This window comes from Lagopus leucura, unplaced genomic scaffold (genome assembly GCF_019238085.1).
Source record: "Lagopus leucura isolate 7727_CA_CO unplaced genomic scaffold, USGS_WTPT01 Super-Scaffold_100033, whole genome shotgun sequence".
Classification (NCBI taxonomy): Eukaryota; Metazoa; Chordata; class Aves; order Galliformes; family Phasianidae; genus Lagopus; species Lagopus leucura.
This window is the reverse complement of record NW_024962282.1, coordinates 3,796,054-3,819,163: the sequence shown is the minus strand read 5'-3', so window position 1 is coordinate 3,819,163 and position 23,110 is coordinate 3,796,054. Positions and strand designations below refer to the sequence as shown.

General features: G+C 41.3%; 1 protein-coding gene and 1 non-coding gene across 2 annotated transcripts; both read left to right on the top strand.

Moving 5' to 3' along the window:
• The first annotated feature begins 1,817 nt into the window (after nt 1-1,817).
• On the top strand, nt 1,818-14,271 carry EIF4G2 (eukaryotic translation initiation factor 4 gamma 2). The gene is made up of 23 exons (XM_042881843.1): nt 1,818-1,861; nt 2,195-2,611; nt 2,939-3,049; nt 3,246-3,311; nt 3,720-3,845; nt 4,251-4,353; nt 5,020-5,151; nt 5,246-5,312; nt 5,418-5,569; nt 5,962-6,072; nt 6,379-6,462; nt 6,577-6,675; nt 6,915-7,056; nt 7,152-7,312; nt 7,794-7,907; nt 8,742-8,867; nt 9,127-9,231; nt 9,310-9,525; nt 9,823-10,081; nt 10,255-10,459; nt 10,862-11,073; nt 11,206-11,327; nt 11,539-14,271. The coding sequence occupies exons 1-23, from the start codon at nt 1,818-1,820 to the stop codon at nt 11,602-11,604; spliced, it is 3,240 nt and encodes a 1,079-aa protein (XP_042737777.1). The 3' UTR covers nt 11,605-14,271.
• LOC122185974 lies at nt 7,949-8,108 on the top strand. The gene has a single exon (XR_006181025.1). It is a non-coding gene; the product is annotated as a small nucleolar RNA SNORD97 (small nucleolar RNA).
• Nucleotides 14,272-23,110: the final 8,839 nt, after the last annotated feature.

Below are 23,110 nucleotides of genomic sequence, written 5' to 3'. Positions count from 1 at the left end.
GTTCCGTTCTTGAAGACTCATATGCAAGGTCCAAGCTTTTGCAGTCATCTGACTTCTGTTAAATGTAGAGAAGTGTAATGATATAAAAGTTCTAGTATGGAAAGTACCACTCACCGTTATGTTCAACCTTATACAACTTCTCTGTACGGAAAACTTAGTTTCAGATAGCTTAGTCAAGATTCTGCCTAAGATAATCTGCTAAGTAAACTGCTTTTAATGTTTATGTGCATGAGATCAGTTTCCCTATCTTGAACAAATTTCATCCTAGATAAGGTGAGAAGTCCTGCACCCTTTGGGCCTTATATGTCTTGGGACGTATTGGCACTTTGTGTTGAAAGCAGTAGGAATGAGGGTGGCTCTGGGAAACTGGAAGTTCTGAAATACCATATGTTTGGACATGCAGTCTGTGTGGTTCATGTCTTATTATATGTATCCCTTTCACTCAGTCATCTAAATCATGAGTCATACCAACTGAAAGCGGAAGGTGTACGCCTGGATATTTGCAGAGATTTGTTGTATGGCTTCTGCAGCCCTTGCTTTCTGCCCTTTCCCATTTAAGAACTTTGAATCTCCGCTAGCAGGCATCTATTACCTCAGCAACAATGTAGCTATGATGGTTAAAGCCTAATCTCCTCCTGGTAAGCCTTTGCAAGTCCCCTGTAAGTCCAGCTTCCACCTACTGCTAAAAGCCGAGCCATCTTTGTTTTGTTTAACTGGGAAGGAGCAAGAAAGCCCCACCAACTACGGGCTTAGTACAATAAATATGGAAAAATGCTTGTTACGTGTGAGACTGCTGGGATGCCTTGCAATGCATAGGTCAGTTAAAAGCTAAAAGCAGGCACAGACATGCAGACAGCTTCCAAGCCCAGAAAGCTAAATTAGATCTGCACAGACGGGCTTTTGGAGCTCAAATAGCAGGTCTGCTTCTTGGATCTGACTGCAAGCTCAGGCCACAACCGTCTGCTGATTTCACCACAGCCTCACATGAATCTGAAATGCAGTTTGTGTGAAGGAAATGCACGGTTGTGAAAAGCAAAAAGCTTACGTACACGTGTATGAAACTAGCCCTTCTATGACTGTGACAGAATTCACGCTGTAGAACTGGGATTTCAGTGATGGGTGCAGCACAGGAACAAACAGCAGAGAAGACAGACAGCCAAACTGCCGCCATTAAGCAGGTACGCTACTTGCGCATATTTTCCTTCTCTCTAAGGCACCACCGCCACTCTTGCGGCGTAACTGCTTTTGCGAATACGGGTGCTGCACTGCGGCGATGGCACAGCTCAACCGAACTTCCTCCCTCCTCCTCCCACTTGGACGTTAAGCCCTCCCCCTTCCTGCATTGTGATTGGTCAGGCAGGCGGAGACCTTCGCGGCGATTGGAAGCGGCTGGCGGGAGGTGGGGTAGGTTGCGTGAACGTAATAAAGTTAGTGGGGCTGCCTCGGTGCGCGCTAGACGCGGCGGCGAGTCGGCTCTCTATGGAGGTGGCGGAGGGCAGCGTCGGGCGGTTGCTGCTTCTGCAGTAGTGACTCGGAGACTCGCCCTGCCCCGCGCGCTCCCCCCTTCCCCTCCCCAGCCCCGGTCCCCGGCTCCCTTCCCCTCCCTCCCCTTCTCTTGCCTCTTCCCCTGCCCTTGGTAGCCGCCGGGACCCGGGGAAGCGGACAAGGCCTTAGGGAAGGTGAGCAATTCGGGTGTGGCGGGAGAGCGGTTGGGGCCTGGAACGGAGCGGATACCGCTGCAGCCGCCGCGTAAAATGGCGGCTGGCTGAGTGGCCGCCATTTTCTCGTCGGCTTCTTCTCGCTTTCTCTCGCACAAAATGGCGGCCGGAGCCGGTGGCGGCTCTCGCTGCCCGCACCGCGGGTACTGAGCGGAGAGGCGGAGGCGTTGGGCGGACGCCGCCGGGTGGGGTAGAGAAGCCGAGCGGATCCGTTTTGAGATCAGAGCCGCTTTTCCGCTGTGCTGGAGGCTGGAGCGGGCGGCGCCGGTTCGTAGCTCGGCACCGTTGGGGCTCGGAGCCGGCGGGTCTGGGGCTGCTCCTGTGAATGTGCGGTGCTGGGGTGGGGCGGAGAGTTGTTGGTCCTCCTGGGGCTGGAGGAGGGAGCGCGGAGGCAGATTTGCGGCTTCTGCTTGGATTTCTTTGCTATTTCTGCTTTTTTTCCGTTTAATTTTTTTTCTTCGCTTCTCGTGGGAGAGCGAGCTGGCTCCGAGGAGCCGTTGCTGGGCCGGGCCGGGGGCAGACGTGCAGGAGAAGCCGGCCGCTCTCCGTTTTCCCGTCCGTGCCGGAGAACAAAGAGCCGGCCGGGCCCTGGCGGCGCCTCAGCCTGGAAGCGGGCGGCGCCCGGCGCGGTGGGGGAAGGGCGGCGCGGCCGGAGCGCGGCTCCATGCGGCAGGGCGGCGTCCGCCTCCGCCGGGGGGCGCCCTCGCGCCGCGCCGCCCCCGCAGCCCTTTTGTTCGGCGGCGGCGGCCATGTTGGCGGCCCGCGCTCCGCCCGCCGGGCCGGGATGGCGGTGCGGGCAGTACGGGGACGGGTGCGCGGCCTCGTGCTGCGCTGCCTCGCCCGATCTGGGGTAGACTGCGTTATTTTTCACGCGCTCTTGCTTTGATCCCTAAGTAAGTGCATCATCTTTCTGTTAGGGAATATTTTCCCGATTGTCTTTCAGATTAGATTTGAGGCAGAGAGCAGCGGTTTTTTTCCTTTTCAGTAGCTTTATTGGCCGTGTGGATTTAGACGCGGAAGATGGCCTTTTTGCTATTTTGGGTGATCTTGGAGCCCTTGTTGGAGCATTTGCTTTCTCACCGTCTGTGATTTTTGTCACAGCACTGCTGGAAATGTGGCTGCGGTGACGGGACTAGGCTTCCTGGGGTGGGAGGTGTTGCGAGATACGATGGTTGCTAGTAAAAACACTTATAATATGAACGCTCGATTTGTCTTTCTAGGTTTTGTTTTTCCCCACCCCGTCAATTTAATTTTATTCTTTTGAAGATTCTTCGTTGTCAAGCCGCCAAAGTGGAGAGTGCGATTGCAGAAGGGGGTGCTTCTCGTTTCAGGTACTGGTGCTGGTTTGGTTGACTGAACGTGTGGCAGTGTACCAGTCCTTTGGGGGGGGAATTAATGTTTTCCCAAAGTACTAGTAATACTAGTTCCCGAGTTACTAGTTTCCCAAGTCACTTCAGTAATGCCAAAGTGTCACTGAAAATAATGGTGTTTTGAATTCAGGCAAACTACGTGATTGTGTTTTAACAGTGCTTCTTCAGGCGGAGGAGGTGGTAGGGGTGCACCTCAGCACTATCCCAAGACTGCCAGCAACAGGTATGTCATCATATTCCTTGGATTAGCATCTTACTTCAAAGGCATGGGATGTGTGATGGTGAATAGAGTTGGAAGTAGTCTACCTTCAAATTTATACAAGAAGTATTATAGAGTTTGTGATGTGTTAATATCCATTATCTGTGGCAGGGTAGTATATAACGTATTAGAATTGTGCCTCGTGTCATGTGAGGAGGACAGAGCACTTCTGTGCTTTTCATGTAAAAGGTTTAGAGGAAGGGTTTTAGTGTTGAGAGTGGTCTTGATTTTAAAATTGTTTAATGACTATTTGCAGGTACTGTCATGCTGGTAGGATAAGCATATGCTTCCAGCAAAATTAAACATAGTATTAGTTTGTGTAAAATAATTCTGGAAAGACGGTTCTTGAAATTGTTCTTCAAAATTCTACAGCGAGTTCCTGGGGAAAACCCCAGGGCAAAACGCTCAGAAATGGATTCCTTCACGAAGCACTAGACGAGATGACGACTCCGCAAACGACAAAGAACGACATGATGCAATCTTCAGGAAAGTAAGAGGGTAAGTTTTCCAGAAGGTGCTTTTCCATGTTATTATGTTTAGCAATATTTTGATTAAATGAGCCTGCAGAAGAGGAAGATACGCGTACTTCTTGGGTTCCTTAGGGTGGTGAGGAGGTTTGTTTAGAAGGAATGAGGCAGAAACAAATGAGGCATACAGCAAGTGTTTGCTGCGGCAAAGAAGCAAACTTGCTGAGAAGCAAGCTTTCTGAAAGAGTTAATACTGGTAGTCAGTATTTTCATTCTAAAAGTTACATAATAAATAAAAATCTGATCTGACTTGAAAATTGGATTTTCATTTTCTGCCTTAAAGACTAACTCGTAAAGGTAAACTTAAATCTAAAATTACTCAACAAGCTTAGAAGATTTGTAATCTGAATTTTTTGTTTTGCTTGTTCCTCTTTAGCATACTAAATAAGCTTACTCCTGAAAAGTTCGACAAGCTATGCCTTGAGCTCCTCAATGTGGGTGTAGAGTCTAAGCTCATCCTTAAAGGGGTCATACTGCTGGTAAGCTGGTGGTGGTTTGTGGGTTGTTTTTGTTAGGGGGGAAGGAAGGGGGGGATTTCTTGTTAATTTTTAATCTACTACTTCTTTGCATCATAAGTATAAAAAGGTTGGTTGTTGCTGATTAGAGAGAGAAATAGTGTGGTTTATCTGGTGTTTATTACTAACCCTGACGTAAAGGAGTGTCGTCCCTTTTTGTATGAAAGGGATATGCTGGAGAGAGAGTAGATTTAGCCCTGTAAAATTAAATTTGAGATGTTAGTTACCAGTGTTCATTCTGTCCCACACCTCCCTACGCCTACTTCTTCGCATCCCACTGCTCAACAAGCCTTTACTGTCTGGGAAGAACTACCACAGGTAGTCTTTGGTGTACTAGATGCAACCAACAGATGGTTCTTAAATCTGAAATGGGCTTTAGTGTTCTGATGAGGAAATTCAGATTTGTCCCTTTCGTTAGTTTGGAATTATGGAAGCTTTTTGTGTAGCATAGTATCCGTTTTGCATCAGTATTAAGCAGCATGTGTTAAACAAACGGTAATAGTGGATTTTATTTCATGTAGTGGCAAGGAATCTAAATCGTGTTCTAAATCATGTAGAATGGTAGTCTTGTATTTCTTAATACATATGCATCTTACCACAAGCTGTCTTACTGAAAATAACTCGTTTTAGATCGTAGACAAAGCCCTTGAAGAGCCCAAGTATAGCTCACTGTATGCTCAACTATGTCTGCGACTGGCAGAAGATGCACCCAATTTTGATGGCCCATCTGCAGAGAGTCATCCAGGACAGAAGCAAAGCACAGTGAGTATTTCACTGCAGAATGGTAAATTTTGGTAATGCGTGCAGTTATGTGTTGAATTTGTAGCACCTTCCTTTTTTTTTTTTTTTATTGTAGACATTCAGACGCCTCCTAATATCTAAACTTCAAGATGAATTTGAAAACAGAACCAGAAATGTTGATAGTAAGTTTTGAAATTTAATTAAATTTCAATACAGAATTTAATACAGAATTTACTACTTTTTTTTTATTCTCACAGCCACCTTTAACAGGATTTTTTGTTTTTCAGTCTATGATAAGCATGATGGTCCCCTCCTCCCTGAGGAGGAGGAACAGAGAGCCATTGCCAAGATCAAGATGCTGGGGAACATCAAATTCATTGGAGAACTTGGCAAGCTTGACCTTATTCATGAATCTATCCTTCATAAGTGCATCAAAACAGTGAGTATATGGATTAGGTGTGGGCTAAGAACGAACAAGTATTTCTAAACTTAAAGTGTTCATGAAGTTTTAGGAGTTTTTGACTGTAAAAATGTTTCCTGTCAAGTAGAAATATCACTGTTTGAAATAAATAGTTGTGTGGTCTGATTAAAAAGGAAAACTGGTTTCATTTAAAGCTGTGGGAATTGTCTCAAAGTAAAGATGTAGTGTGGCCTAGATGCAATTACCACAGATAGCTCAAAGTACATACATAGCAAGAGCTTAAATGAGTAATAAGTGCTTCAATTAGCAGTTATTAATAATGTGATACATTTCTGCATGTCGTGCTGTACGCTGTTGTTAGAAATTATCTGTATTATGCTGAAAGAACTATTCTGCTTCTAATATTTCAGCTTTTGGAAAAGAAGAAGAGAGTCCAACTCAAAGATATGGGGGAGGATTTGGAGTGCCTCTGTCAGATAATGAGGACAGTGGGACCTAGATTAGACCATGCAAAAGCCAAGGTATGTGCATCTGCTGTGATCTTCAGAAGTAGCTTAAAATCCATGCCTAAAACTCTGAAACTTCAGCCATTCTGTGCTTCTACTCAAAAGAACAAAACAAAATGTAATATCGCCTGGAGCAAAGAGTGCTGACTATTGCTCATAATAAAAGCTCTTGATAGTGGAAGGAGGCAGTCTTTCAGGTGGCTTTCAAGGTCTTCCCAGAAGAGGCAGTTATTACTAGTCCTATAAGTGAGAATGTCATTTTCTAAATGCTTCTTAAACACACGTTGATACTGATTTGTATTATCACTTTTGTTCTCTCAGTCCTTAATGGATCAGTACTTTGCCCGTATGCGCTCCTTGATGTCAAGTAAGGAATTGCCAGCAAGGATTCGTTTCCTGCTGCAGGTACGGTACTGAAATAGTCTACTACTGTTTTGTTTTGTTCCCCTCCTCCCGCCCCCCCCTCCCCCACACACACACACAAAGTTGACTTCACTCCTTCCTTATTTATGTTCCAAGGATACTGTGGAGTTGAGAGAACACAACTGGGTTCCTCGCAAAGCTTTTCTTGACAATGGACCAAAGACTATCAATCAAATCCGTCAAGATGCGGTAAAAGTAAGTATTTGATATTAAGTCTTGTGCTTCCCTTCTGATTAAATGCTGATGGGAATCCTTACACTGTTTAGTCACAAAACTCATCTTCTGTATGTATAAGTCTATCTGATAGTGTGGCAGTAAGGTGTTGATGAGGGTTGAAAGCATGTAGACTTGTAGTTTAAAAAACTTAGTAGTTTAAAAACTTGATTAAGGACCATTATTATAAAATAACCAGAATGGTAATTCCTCTTTTAAAGGATCTAGGAGTTTTTATTCCCGCTCCTATGTCTCAAGTGATGAGAAGCGACTTCTTTCTGGAGGGACCCTTTATGCCACCCAGGATGAAACTTGACAGGGACCCACTCGGAGGGCTTGCTGATATGTTTGGACAAATGCCAGGTATGCTGAAACTGTGAGGCTGATGTGATGATTGCAGCTGTACTGTGTTAAATACAATGAGATAACATACTGCCTTCTGTTTTCTGATAATGTAGGTAGTGGAATTGGTACTGGTCCAGGAGTTATTCAGGATAGATTTTCACCCACTATGGGACGCCATCGTTCAAACCAACTTTTCAATGGCCATGGGGGTCACCTCATGCCTTCTGCTCAACCCCAGTTTGGAGAACTAGGCAAATCTTTTCTGAAAAGTCAGGTAAGGAAAAGATGGCTTGAGAATGGTTAGAAGCTCTACTACAGATGCATATGTTATGGATTATAGTGTATTTGTGTTGGAAGGCTTTCTCAGGTTTGATTCTGATTAGAGTTCATGCTCGGTTGGCAAAAAAACTTTCTAAATAGTCTCTTAAAATGATGGAAAAGATAAGGAATACGCTTGTTTTTTTGTTTGTTTTGTTTTTACTGCAGGGAAAGGTGCATGTGGCTTTGGTGGGTCAGAATGGTGCATTTTTTTATTTGAAAGATAGGCCTGTTTTGGGTTTTTTTGTTTGTTTTCTGGGTTTTTTTGTTTGTTTGTTTTTTAGGAATAGGTGCTGCTCTCCCACCACCCCTGCTCCTTCTTTTTCCCTTCCTCACAAATAGAATCTTTTTTCCTCTGGTCCCTCTGGTACTACTTACCATATGATGTACGCCACTCCATCATCTGCACTTTCTCTATATCTCCCTTTCTGAAATAGGGGCAAAGCCAGCTCTACCATAACCAGAATCAGGGACTCTTATCCCAGCAACAAGGACAGTCGAAGGATATGCCACCTCGGTTTTCTAAGAAAGGACAGCTTAATGCAGATGAGGTATATTACATGCCTACATTACTTAAAGCCTGTACTCAATATTGCCCAGTGATTATAGCAAGACGCGTTATTATGAGGACTTATGCTGGATCTCTTCCTACTTTCTTCCTCCTCCTACTTTGCCCCTTCCTCTTTCACCTTATTCCTCACTTTCCCTAGGGTATCCAGCGTCCTGTGAGCAAGACTGAGATATGAGGGCAATTTCTTGTGATGTTCCTTCCTTCCCTTCCCACACATCCCCAAGAGCACTACTCTGACATCAGTTCCGTGCGTCATATTGATAACAGCATGTTTTAATGGAAACTCTAGGAGATCCTAGTACTCAAAAAATCTAGAAGCCCTAGAAGAATACTCAAAGAATCTAGAAGTGCTGGACCAGGCTATTATTTTTTATTTTTTTTTCTTCCTGAACTAGGTGTTAGGCAAAGTGTCAAGCACAAAGTAAGCTGCAGTATTATTTAGAGGAAAAAAAAAAGGTGTCCTTCTGAGCAGTTGGTGAAGTTTCATCATAGTTGGAAATCCTGTCTGCAAGCATGCTAAGTATCTTCTTAGGTCTCTTAACATACTGCATCTGAAATGAGCAATTCCAGATCTTGGTACAATGTTACTAAAAACCAGTAACTTTCAGCAAGCTGTGATTTGCTGAGTCATGCTTTTGGGGGCATGCTTTTGGGTACTGCATTTTTTTGCAATACCAGCGTGACTTAATCTGACTTTTTACACTGTAGGAACTGAAAATTAAAGTTTATGTGGGATGGGTTGGTGCAAGTCCATTTCTGTGTAATTGTGGTCAAAGTAATTGAAATAGTTTGAGGTTTTTCTGATTATTTACAGATAAGCCTGAGACCTGCTCAGGCTTTTCTAATGAATAAAAACCAAGTGCCAAAGCTTCAGCCCCAGATAACTATGATTCCTCCCAGTGCTCAACCACCACGCACTCAGACGCCACCTTTGGGACAGGTAAATATCAAAGTTACTGTGTGCTGTTGACCAAGTTTTCTTTGTACTGAATTCTTGCATGTGGGACTTCAGCCTGTTTCTAGTAAGAGAGGGAAAGGTTTTTTTTTTTTTGTAGCACATAGCAGAAGATATGAAAGCATATCTGAGGATGTAATTTGACTTTAACCTGCTTAGTAAATACTGGAAGTTGATAAAAGTTTGGAAACAACACTGTAGGTAGGTGTACTTCAAAGGAGTAACTTCTGGTACTGTCTTTCAGCCTCCTCAACTTGGTCTTAAAACAAATCCACCACTTATACAAGAAAAGCCTGCAAAGACCACCAAGAAGCCACCTCCTTCTAAAGAAGAGCTACTTAAACAAACGGTATGTTAATTATATTGCAGTGCTTCTTTAAAAATGCTTCTAAAAATGTAAGTTTAACCATCCACTGTCTTTCACTAGGAAGCTGTTGTGACTGATTATCTGAATAATGGCAATGCTAATGATGCTGTCAATGCTGTGAGAGAAATGAGAGCTCCAAAACACTTCATTCCTGAGATGCTGAGCAAAGTAATCAGTCAGTCCCTCGATCGATCAGATGAAGACAAAGAGAAAGCAAGTACTTTGATCAGCTTACTCAAACAGGAGGGAATAGCCACGAGTGACAACTTCATGCAGGTACTGCAGTCTGATATTCATTGTGCTTGGCTGCTGGTGATGTCTAGTTTGGATACAGACAGCAAATCTTATTTTGTCTTGTTGATGTGAGGAGGTAGAAGTACACACTTGCGAGAGAATGTACTAAGTGATGAGGGAAGAAATGTAGGTTTGGGATTTTTTGGTGGCAGGAAAGCTCTAGGCAAGTAATTCGGTGGGAGGTTTAAAAAAAAAAAAAAAAAGGGGCTTTTATTTAGTGACTGTATTACTGTATGCAAGAACAAAATCTCAGTGTCTCATCTTGTTACTGTTTTGTAGGCATTCCTGAATGTATTGGACCAGTGCCCCAAACTGGAGGTGGACATCCCATTGGTGAAATCCTATTTAGCACAGTTTGCAGCCCGTGCCATTATTTCAGAACTGGTGAGCATTTCCGAACTGGCTCAACCACTGGAAAGTGGCACCCATTTCCCTCTGTTCCTGCTTTGCCTTCAGCAGTTAGCTAAGTTGCAAGATCGTGAATGGCTAACAGAATTGTTCCAACAAAGCAAAGTGAATATGCAGAAAATGTTACCAGGTAAGAGTCTGTTCAGATATTTCATATTGGTACATGAGATGGTACAAAACACACAAAAACCAGTTAATATAGTTACTTCAGTGAGGTCAATTGTACCATCCTCACTAAGGATCATGACTTCTAATAGGTATCAGTGAGTACCAGCTCTTAAGTGTGTCTTCCTTGCTTTTCAGAAATTGATCAGAACAAGGACCGCATGCTGGAGATCTTAGAAGGGAAAGGGCTTAGCTTCTTATTCCCACTTCTGAAACTGGAGAAGGAACTGCTAAAGCAAATAAAATCGGATCCATCCCCACAAGCCATCTATAAATGGATTAAAGATAACATTTCACCCAAGCTTCATGTAGATAAAGGATTTGTGAATATATTGATGACCAGGTGAGGTGGTTTCTTGTGGTGATTCAGGCACGTGCCTTGTCAAGCAACCAGTAGGTACTTAACTATGTGGAGACTGGCATGTACCTTTGCATAAGATGGTACATGCTAAGGTAGAGATGAAAGTTGTTTTAGCTGGACTTGCTCTCTTTCAGTGTCCAGTATCTGTTTGCATCAGTTGTGTTTTACTTCGGGATGAGAAACAGAGAACTAATAGCTCTGTTCAAAGAATGTTTCAGAGCCTTAACTTGCATAAGTAGGATTTTGTAGTGGACGGTAAAATATAACACGTGCACCTTCATGTGTGCTTAAATTAGTGAGCAGACAACTCAATAATTGTAGACCATAAAATCTCATTGCTGTGAGTTGGAGTTCACAGAACTAACCTTTCTGTCTCTGGTCCAGTTTCTTGCAGTATATTTCAAGTGAAGTAAACCCACCTAGTGACGAATCAGATTCTTCGTCTGCTCCATCAAAAGAGCAACTAGAGCAGGAAAAACAACTGCTTCTTTCCTTCAAGCCAGTAATGCAGAAGTTTCTCCATGACCATGTTGATCTGCAAGTGAGTGCTTTATATGCGCTCCAGGTGCACTGCTACAACAGTAACTTTCCAAAAGGTATGTGTGTAATCTTACCCCAACCTCAGCTTGCTTGTGTATGAATTTGAGGTTCACTGTATCTCTTCAGTCAGATAACCCGTTTGGAAGCTTATAAAGCTAAGAGTTTTAATTGTGTGCTTCCTTTCAAAGGCATGTTACTGCGCTTCTTTGTTCATTTCTATGATATGGAGATCATTGAAGAAGAAGCCTTTTTGGCATGGAAAGAAGATATTACTCAAGAGTTTCCAGGAAAAGGCAAAGCTTTATTCCAGGTAAACTTGATAATGGCTCTGTCTCTTGTCATGCTCCAGCAGAGAAGGGATTACTTGGAGAAACATAAGGAGTTATCCACTAGGGAGGAACGAGGGGAGATGAAATGAGTGTAGAGTACAGCGAAAACACTTGGAACAACTTTGGGAAAAAGCGTTCTGCAGATGTGGGTAAATAATTCCTGTTGCTTAAACCAGTTTTATGTAACTGCAGGTAAACCAGTGGCTAACCTGGCTGGAAACTGCTGAAGAAGAAGAATCTGAAGAAGAAGCTGACTAAAGAACCAGCCAAAGCCTTAAATTGTGCAAACATACTGTTGCTATGATGTAACTGCATTTGACCTAACCACTGCGAAAATTCATTCCGCTGTAATGTTTCACAATATTTAATGCAGATGTGTGTCAGTAGGATATCTTCTGCAAAAGGTTTTTGTAGTATGTCTTAATAGTCTACAATAAAAATATTTTAGAGTATCTTTAATGTTTAGATAACAGTGTATTAGCAGCATGCAATAATTACATCATAAGTTCTCGAGCAGAAGCAGTCTGTTGCAAGGGTCTTCTTTGCTGCCAGTTAACATAGGCTGTTTTTAAGTTAGAAAACTGAATAGCAACACTGAATACTGTAGAAACGCACTTTGCTCAGTGTAATACTTGAGTTGTTGCAATATTTGATTATCCATTTGGTTGTTACGGAGAATCCTTAACTGTAATCGATGGTTGTTGCCGTAATAGTATATTGCCTGTATTTCTACCTCTAGTCATGGGCTTTATGTGCTAGGTTTTAATATCCTTGAGCCTGGGCAAGTGCACAAGTCTTTTTTTTTTTTTTTTTAAAGAAACAGTTTACTTGCACAAAAACTGATCAGCTGGACAGATGATTTAATGCCCTTTGGAAGAGGTTTTTGTGGGTGTGAAACATGGTGAGAAATTTGAATTGGTCCCTCTATTATAGTATTGAAAGTAAGTCTACTTAACTTATCAAGACATGTTCATGCCCTGATTTTATATACTTGTATCTATCAATAAACATTGTGATACTTGACTTGTTTTTGAATGTGTCCCAGCAGAAGGGCTTTGACTGACAAGTAGTTTACTTTCTGAATAGAACATCAGTAGGAGTTTACTTAGACTGTGGAAACATCTTAGGATTCTTTTTATAGAAGGTCTGTCTCAATTTGTTCGTGAATTCTCAGTAAGATCACAGGTCAGAGCAGGCACTGATTTGCTATGTCAGGAGGATAATTAACAGATACCTGCTGAAGGAATAGGTATGACCTTGCCTTGTGATTCAGTGAGTAATCTGCCTTTTTTCTTCTGATGCTTGGTGCTTTCTCTCAAGTTCCCTTATTTTTAATGAAGTGGCACTGACTAATCCACTGTTTCTCAAGTAATGAAATCAGAAACAACAACATGTCAGCTTAAAATGTCATCTATTAAATGCTCAAAAAACTTTGCTTTCTAAAACTTCCTTCCGAGTGAAATTTTTTCATCAGTGGTGGTTTTTTGTTTTTTGTGGGGTTTTTTTGTGTTTTTTTTTTTTTTTTTTTTTTGCTAGCTTACAGAGGTGATGTTTGTAGTAGCAAAAGTTTTCTTGATGGAGTCTTGTTTTTGCTAGTGCTGGAAGTGCTTCAGACTGTGTCTTTCACATGGTAGATGAAAATGTTGCAAAAGAAAAAAGATTTGAGATCCTGATAAAATTTACTTTGAGGGAAGAGTAGTTTGCATTTAAGTGTGTTAAAAGGCTGTGACTAGTTAAATGGGTGTGGTTCTTGCATTGCTGGCACTCTGTTATCTAGGGCAGGCTTCCTGACCTGCAGTTGAAAGCAGTGTACTTTGACACGAGACTTTTTCATTGGATTTCTAACGTGGTAGTCCAGATCACCTCCGTTAGGAAAGGGGTATTTAAACTTTTAGAGTTGCTAGCAAGTATTTTGACTACCCGTACCACTTCCTGTCTGTATTTGAGTATAGTGGTGCAGCTAGCAGTAACTTGTGGATTTCTAGATCAAGTAAGAGAAAACAAAGGTATGTTAAAGCAGCTTGAGGTGGGGGAAGTGGCTGCTTCAGTTGCTGTAGTTGCAGCTTCTGAGGGTGGTGGTAGTTCCATCATGGGCCCTCCAAATGCATTCTTCCAGTCATAGTTTTCATAAATTAAAGCCATTCTGCGTTTCATCACAGAGGAATATAGTTGGTGCTTAAGGAGCTGCAGTGTTCAACTTTGCTTTTTGTTATCAGATAAGCGCTCCAGAAATGTTCGCATCCTACATAGTAAGGTTCAGCAGTCAAACAAAAACTGCCATCTTTTGTTATTTCATGTCTAAACAGTCATTTCAGCTGATCAGTTTGGTGATGTGTTCCCCTACAATACTGTTTCTTAAAGTTCACATGTAGTTTCCTTGAATACCCAATGCAATTCCTTCCAGTGCTGTGAAGCTGCCAGTCACAAAAGCACAGTTCTAACTGGTGATTTTCAATTGCGTGTACCATAGCGGTGAGACAAAGAAGAGCAATTATAAGAAGAGGTGCAAGTAAAACAATTCCTGATCAAAAAAGAACCAGACTGCCAACTAACTAACCAGTTTTTTGGAGGAGGTTAAACTGGCAGCTGTAGGTTGAGTAGCATGAATAAGCCTTGTATTCTTGCCCAGTCTTCACTCTAATCGCTACCATCATATATACTTGTGCATGGAGGCTTTGCTGCTTTGCTTTTTTTTCCTTTCTGTAACTAGCTAGATCAGGTAAAATCACTTCTGCTACTCTGTTAGTGAAGAGTGAACTGTTAAGAACTACGCCTACCAACTATATTCCATATTTTCAAATGCTTATACGCCTCAGAAATGCCATTAAATACAGAAGTTATTGCCGTCATAAGACTTGCGCATGCAGTTAGTATGCGCATATCCGGCCTCTTGAAACTGGTATAAAAAAGGCTCTTGACATTGCAGTGGCTCATTGAAACTTTCTTTCTACAAAACAGGGAAAAGAGCATCTTGTTCTTAATCTACTCATTTCATTTACCTGACTGCTCAGTGCAGTCAGTCTGGTTAAAGGGGTGGGTGTAGAGTTGGGCTGTTCGAGTGACTTGAGTTGTGTTTTAAATGTAAATAGAGCATACTCCATTTTAAACTAGTAAAGTCACGGACTAGATTAAACCAGTAACTAATCAACAATAGTGACTCTTATTTAGTATCAATTTTGATAATTTAACGTAACAGGAAGATTGGAAAAAGTGCACATGAAACAGTTTGGTCACAAAGTTTGCCTTCTGAAATAGGGAACTAAGTTGCTGTTATCATTCAGGAAGCTTCAGTTCCATTTATCAGTTGCACAGATTACTTTTCAGCAAAGTCATGAGAAGTATGGCCATCTAAATGAGTCAGTCTGATATTTAAGAATAGAAGGTTTCTTCGTCAAGTTGCAGTCTACCCTGGCAGCCATTTGCATTGGAGTTGGATATTCAAGGAAAGTGTTTAATAGAAACTTCCAATAGAGAAGAAATCTTTATGACTGAACAGCCATTGTTGGTTGCTTTTCTGTTGTTTTTTTTCCCTTGAGGAAAATGGCAAGAAGCCTGGGCTGGTAGGGGTGAGGTTGGGCACAAACAAAGTGCTAGCATGTGACAAAGCAGCTTTCAGCAGACAAATTTCTCCATGATTGCTGCTTGGGTTTGCAGGTTCGTGCAGAGCAGTGAGTAAATCCAAACAACGATTAGGTAATTCCAGCAGTTTAATAGTTCCTGTAAATTCTTAGCCTGCATCCAGAACATGAGTTTTAGCTGATGTTGTAACATAGGCTCATAGCTGCAGTTACAGCTGGTTCAAATTAGTTCATACCTCCTCTATGCTTTCATCTGATTTAGATCAGATAGCTGATCCAACTTACTCTTAAGTGTACCTGGACAAACTGCTACCTGTTGCTTGCTACAGGTTGGGTTTTGTTTTGTTTTTTGAAATACTCACAATGCCTTAAGTGTGGCAAACAGAAATGTGTTAGTATGTTCTTTATGGAACACAGTAACACAAGTGGAATGTGGCATAAGGTGTTCCTAATACAAATGTGGAGGTTGTTAGTATGGATGTTGATGAACAGCAGTACTGTCCTACTTTTTCCCTCCTTTCCCAGAAGTTACCACACTTCTTATGATTTTATTGTTGCTGCTGCTTATTTCAAATTGTATTGGCCAAAACCCACAAGTTGTTTTCTGCAGACAGATGTGGTTTCAGTTCAACAGGGCAAAATCTGCTTACAGGCAGATCTTTAAAGCTATATGCTGTATCCTCAAAAGCAAAACAGGAATACCCATGTGCAGCTGAGACTTCTAATGTGGAGCTGTTAAAGTGATAGGGGCTTATCTGGATTCACGTTATAAAACTTGTGTCCATTATTGGCTTTAACAGAGTCCATACATCTGGTAGCTGGAAACTAGCAAAATGTTATTTTTAATAAGTTGATTAAGCAGCCATGACAACAGAGCTTTATTTGGCATAAATAAATGGTTGGAGTGAGGAAAGTAACTATCTGACAGTGGGTTTTATCTTTAAATGCTTCAGGCATAAATCTGTTCAGCTTTTGTTTAGGTTAGCAGTGAAAAGCCTAAAATAACTGATGTGTGAAGTATTCTCAGAACTGTGTTATCTAAGCTGTGCAAAGCGAGACCGTGGAGGGAGAAGTGACCTTTAATTGATTATATGAAGTACGTGGGGGATAAGGAGTTCATAGACACTTTTCTATTCCTTTCTGGTAGGACAGCATGAGATTTAGGAAACGAAGGTCAAGTTATTCAGAGCATTAGAGTTAAAAATAAGGAATGATGCTACTTCAGACTTTGGAAATGCATGTAAAGATGTGTCACTTGAGCATACTGGGCTACCGGCCTTTCTCGAACCATGATTGCAATTGTGCCAGCATAGTGAAAAATTCAGAACAGAAGTAAATGACACTGCAGGTAGAGCTGACTGCATTAGAGGTGCTGTTAGCCCAGGCTAGTGCTGTCCTCTGTCTCAATGAACCTGTGGTCTATTCAGATACTTGAAAATGCCTTTAATCTTTTAACATCTTTTCCATAGATGAGTCAGGTTATATCCTCAAAGCCTCATACGTTTTGGGGTTAGGAATTTACGTTCTGAGGAAATGAGCTTTGCAGATTGCCATTAGCATGGTGCCAGTGAGATTCAGCACTACGACGGCATCGTACAAATACAGGTCTGGAAAGTCAGTTCACAGCTGCTGCTTTAGATCAGTTGATCTACACAGCAAAGTAAAAAATAGGGCACCAGTGTGCTTGTGGGAAGCATTTAGCATAATCGAAAGCATCAGCTCCTCAAGGCTAAGGTTTTTTTAATGTATACCTGCTGCTTTCTGATAGGATGAAATGAAACACAGTAATTTAGTGTGGAAAAAATATACACCTAAACAGCTTCAAACCAGGATGCTGAAACCAGCTCCTGCTTTGACAGAGTTCTAGAAATACACATTTACAGATTTATTAACTGCTATAGATGGGAAATAAACTTGGAAATCGACGGGGATTTTCTCTACACAAATTAGTATAGTAACTCATTAATGAAGATAGGTGACTTGTAAGAAAGAAGATACAATGCGGAAAGTACAAGAAAAAATAGCAATAAATGTAGAGAAAATCTTGGCCATACTGTCTTCCAGGGCCTCTAAAATCAGTATTTTAAAGTGTCTCCTTTCAAATGCAAGTTTTATCTAATTAGTAACCATTACATACACATTGATTTTGCCTGATTTTTCTTGAGACTTCAGGAATTTCTTACAAACACTTATTTTTATATCTATAACTCACATCCTTTCCCCTTTTCTGCGTTCAAATAAGTGTTTCTGCCTTTCCTTCACCTTTCATCCTGGGAATTCTTGAGTCACTCAGCCTCTTGAGTTGCTGCAGCACTGTCTGTGACAGAGTTCTCTTTTAGAGCCAAAGGATAATTATTTTGAAATTCAGAACAGATAAATAATAAATAAATGCTCCCCCACAAATCATCCTATATACATGTTGATCAAAATTGCCATCCCTATCAGACAGATGTTGAGCAGAAGGCTTTCTACTTTGTGAGAAACGAATGAACTAGTTACGGGATAACCAGCCTTTGTGTTTCTTTGCTTCTGTATCCCAAAAGTTCTGTTAGCTCATTTTAGGTTCGCTCATTCACGATGAGATCATAAAGGAGCATCCTCTTAACTTTTAACAGAAGTGATGTCTGCATCTGTAGCAATTAGCAGCATCCCTGGCCACTTGACAAGTGAGGTCACAGAAATAGGTGAGACCACAACCAGCTGTAAAAGTAGATTGGAAGGCAGGGGGAAGGAGACTAAATATTAGAATAGGCACATAAACCTATGGTTCTACATGCACTAGGTTGCATCTACTGCAGTTCTTATTTCTGCTGGGAAAGTTCAGCTTTGGCCTGAGCTGCAAGAGATCTCAAAGTTGAGATGAACTTTTATGCAACATTTTCTAATGACTTGAAGGATTATAAAAAAGGAAATAAAGAAAAAGAAGTTACCTTCTGTGAGGACAGACTGAAAGCTAGGGATGTTCAGCATGGAGAAGGCTTCACACACACCTGAGAGCAGCCTTTCAGTATCAAAAGGGGACTTATAAGAAAGAAGGGGACAGACTCCTCAGCAGGGTCTGCTGTGACAGTACAAGGGGAAATGGCTTTAAAACTAAAGAAGGGGAGATTTAGATTGGATATAAGTGAAAAGCCTTTTTAAGATAAGGGTGCTGAGGCAGTGAATGTAGTTGCCTAGAGATGGGGTGGACGCCCCGTCCTTGGGGACAATAATGATCAGGCTGGATAGGGCTCTGGGTGCCTGATCTAGCTTCAGACATCCCTGTTCATGGCAGGGGAGCTGCACTAGATGGCCTTTAAGGGCCCCTGCCAACTCCATTCTACGATTTATAATCCAGCCCCAAACAACTCCAATAGTAAGAAGAAATTTTCTAGACAGCTGTCCTAGCTGGTTACCTTCATCAATAAATTCTCAAAGGAATATCTAAACCAAAACACACCTGCTGTTTCCAGCTGCTGGGGAATGAGGATTACTCAGATATGACTGGAACTGTCTGAACTCGCCCCATCATAAGTGATTCAGATTACTCCAGGCACCATTACCAAGGAACTGTTGCCTTACAAGTTTCAGTTACCTACTAGGTAACAGGATGGTGTACCTTCCCTTATCCACCAGAAAAGCTAAGTGCAGCACAATAGTTCTCCCACAGCAAGTAAATTTTCTGCCATCCACTTACTTAAAGCTGTTATTTACAATCCGGATATTGAAGCGCTTTCAGGGGCTGGGTTTGTATTTATTTATTCATTCCTTTTGAACAAATGATCATGGTCTGTTTCCACAAATGAAAGTATTTGATTATTTGGCAGCCTCAGTGACTGTACAACATGCTCTGCTGAAGCTGCCCCAAAGATATTAATTGATGGACTCCATAAAGTATTTGGCAAGAGCAAAACAGCTTCACACCAGTTTGAAGTAAACTGGAATTGAATGGAGGAATAAATGGTTCAAAACCTCACTCTTCAACCTGAAGATCAGTCTTCAGAGCAAGATCCAGTCTTAAACACCAAGGTTTAATTTGGCAATAAACTGACAGTTTGGACATTCATTTATTTCCAAGTCATATTTCTGGCCCAGATTTCAACCTTTCTAATAGTAAAATTATGTGTTTATGTTCTCTTCTAAAATTAAACCATTTAAAAACAGAAATAGATCATTTGCTGGCCTAATGTGAAGGGGGAGAAAGAGGCTATTACAGATGGTTGCGATAGCGTGCTATTACTAATGCAGCAACAATGTTTGCCATTTCATAATCATGTAAAACCTATCCATGCTCCAAGGACTATGTACATCAGACAGAAAGTGTCTGATATGAATTACAGGAGGCTGCAATTACCAATAGTGAGATAACAGCTAAAAAGTGGCTTAGATTTTGAATTCAGAACTTTGACCCCATCTGAATTCTTCTATTTTTTTAGATCAGGAGAATTTCTCTGCCACAGCAGTGATTCCACGTGCTTTCACTCATCCATTTAAATATAAGACAGTGGTTACAAATACTAATCTGGCAAAACATTTGACTGCATCATGTTAGAAATGAAAACCGTAATAACGGAAATTTTAGAACAGCTGGAGATGCAAACAAGTTTGCATTCCAGTTTTTCAGGTACTGTACAACCTCAGTCAACCTAAGAGATCATTCTGACCCAAAGCAGCTCGAGTTCTGTTCTTGTCACACAAACTGAAAGGGATGAAAAAAACCCAAGAAACTGAGTGATCATTCATAGGTAGCAGTGAGAGAACACACTACACCAAACACAGCTCTTGCAGCCCACCTCTGCCCATCATGCTCTTACACCTTTCTTAAATGTAGCAGCAAAGATGTATGAAAACAATAAGACTACAGGACTTCTGTTGGAAAAAAAAGAAGCAGGATGTTCTGCAAAGCCAGAATTGAAAGCAACTGCTTTGATTTGTAGGTAACACAGGATAGAGTAACTCCAAATAGGCATTTTTTTTCCACAGAGAATTATCTTTATACAAACTCTGGAGATGCTGGCATCCTTTTATGTCTTTTATGTACAAGCACACACTGCAGGCAACTGAAGTGAACCCTGGGTTCTGCTTGGATCACAGCACTGAACTGGAAAATCAGTTTAAATCCATCACTTAGACAGCATGGCAGAAGTGGTCAAGATAAATTTTTTTTTATTTCATGTGGCCAAGTAAGGCTTAACTTTCCCTTCAGCTCACAGGAATAACACTGCTGCTTAGGCAAGAAATAGCTCTGCAGAACTGCAGCCATTATTCAGGAGCAATATTCTCATCTGCAAACTGATTTCACGTCTCCAGATGATATCTTTTCTAACATGAGTTTAAAATGTATATCTTGCTTGATCTTAATGTTACAACTTCTACTCTCTAGTCTTACAACAGCTCTTGCTGTATTGAGAAAATAAGCCTTCCACTCTCATGTGTACAAAAAAAAAATAGAAACCTCTTTAGGCATTAATTCTAAGAAATGAAGCACAGAGCAAAAGCCAGAGTAAGAGATTCAAGTGAGAAATATAAATAAAAGGGCATTTCCATTAAAGGAACTAAGCAATTAAGTGGCAAGACCTTAAATAGTACGTCTATTTTCATCACTTATCCAACTTGGTTTGCTTATTTCTTTCCTTTCCTGCCTGTTCCAGTAATACCATTTCATTTATATCACAACATCTAATTACATTACATCTGTAATTCAGTTAATGCCTTGTAAGGCTCTTCTGCCTTGTACAAAATGAACTCTGACAGTCAGACTGTTTGTCTTTCAGCACACTAACAATCCCAGGCCCATACAATATCTCCATGCTACATGTAATATCTTCTAGTTCAGAGTTTGGAAAATTTAAGAATTTGAGGCTGCCAAAAGCACCAAATAAGCACTAAACAGATGCAGTCCATGCCCACCATTAAGTGCAAATGTTCTCAACACATACGTCCTTGATGAAACTCAGACACACCAGAAGTTAAAAGACAGAAAGTTGATTTTGATTTATATCACTAACTTGAATTCCTGCGTGTATGCACTCAGTCCTGCAAACCAAATGACAATTCATTCCTCTTTCTGTTTTAGTGCTAGAAAATAGCTGCTGACAAAAACATTTCCTCCTAGCTGACTGAGGATGGGCTCCCAGCAGAAAATGGATACTACCTTTTGCTCAGAGACCCCTAGGAAAATGGGAAGTGTTATCAGGCATAGTTCAATACAGCTTCATCAACACAGAGAGCAGAGCCAGTTCAGAGTAATTCAGACTGTGTTGCAAGTCAGAACAAAAGAACAACCAGTTTTGAAAGAGGGGAGATAGGAAGCAAAGTTGCACATTCTCTAACTACATCTTCAGAATTAGTGGCATGGGAAATCAAAAGACTGATACACTTCAAGTAGTAGTTATTTCAAATGTAATGCTCCTATTAACTTCCATGGTAACTATAATGAACACAAAGAGCATAAAAACACTGTTTGACAGAGCAAAGTCTGAGCCACAAACATGTTTTTTCAACCACTATTTGTGCATTTTCACCAGCAGTGAACAAAAGCCTGCATGCCGTGCTTGTAAAAATCTGCACCATCAGAGTGACCAAACTGTCACTGCAGATTTGTGATCTTCCCCAGCGTGCTCAAGAATTCTTTGGCCACCATTAATGTATGGTATTTGCACAGCATCAAGGAGAGGCCAAAGAGCACACTCGTCTGCTAAGAATTTGGAAGGGCTCAGGAACCTTTTGAGAGCCTGGGTATTTCTTGATCTCTTTTAAGGCGACTGAAAAGACCAATGAAGTTCACTGGCACTTGATAATCTAAGTTGCTAAACAGCAACTGTTTCTTTGGTTAAAACAGGGTATTTGTCTTTTAATTAACAAGACACAGATAGGAAGGTGTGAGACTCTTCTAAGTTCATGAGCTAAAAACAGCACTCCTGGAGTTCAGATACCTGGGGCACCTCCAAGCCATCAGATACGAGGATGCATGTAACACAGGGATGACACAGGTATTTAGAAGAGCAACAGGAACTCTTTAGCATTTATCATGTCAAGGGAACTATGAGAACAAGGTTAACAATCTACTATGCCACTAGGAGATACTTTGCAGTGTAGCCAATATAACACAGCCAATCCCAAACTCTAGAGGCTGCAGAGAAAGGTGTTTTTGCCTAAAAGTAAAGGAAAAACTAAAAAGAAGAACAGGTCTGTCCCTGACAATAAAATAAACTTGCTCCAAAGAAGAACGTGACTGTGGTGAACATTCTTGATTTCCTGAACAGCCAAGGACAAAGGGAAAAAAGGAAATAGCCATATTAAAAACTAGGTGTCTACACAACTATGCCTCCTATCAGTTTTGCTAAGACTGAAAAAAATCCTTGAAGTATTTCTGGTACAGTTTGCACAGTCTGAGTAGATGATCAAAGTTCAACTGAAGTACTACGTATTTACAGCGTACTTTGAATTTCCTTCACAAGCTCACCCCTATTTGCTATTCCCTTAGATTGTCTTCAACTCAAATCACCTTCTGTAGAGCAAACACAGTGTGTACATAATAGTACTGCTTGTGTAGATAACAGTATTGCTAGGAGAGCAGGAAGCAGTGGCACTAAGAGTAATACACATTTACTATATACTCCCTTTTTGCATCCCATGTTGTCACAGTTTTCTTACCCATATGCAAAAGGAAAGGAACACTGAATTTGTCCTTGCTGACTGCAGCTTCTGCTGTAGGAACTTTTCCAGGTGAATCAAGATTCACTTCCTTTAGTTATCACTATCCATGAAGTACATCATCACAGCACCACTGAGAGCAAAGAAACTGCACAAAACAAGTAGGGAGGAAGCTTGTTAACACTAGCCAATTTCCTGAAACACACCAGCAATGCCCACCAACCCCTAATGTAACAATTCAAATCTGTCCAAGAGGGAAAGGCCTTGCTACTATAACCACCGTTTTAAATAGTGAAGTATTTAGTATAGAAAGTAACTTACCCTCAAAAAAAGTCTTTCAGGAAGAACCAGTGTAACTTAGCTGTAGTGCTCCTACCATAGGTCTTGCCTTGCCCAAAGCACTCCTTAGTAGCTTGTTTCCAAATATGTACACCTGCACCTTGCTTCCATGCTGACAGACTGTTCTTGCTCTCAGAGTTAAATTTAGAAGAGAATCTATTAATTTACACAAAGGCACTTCATTATACAGCAGTGGCAGCTACCCCTTTCCA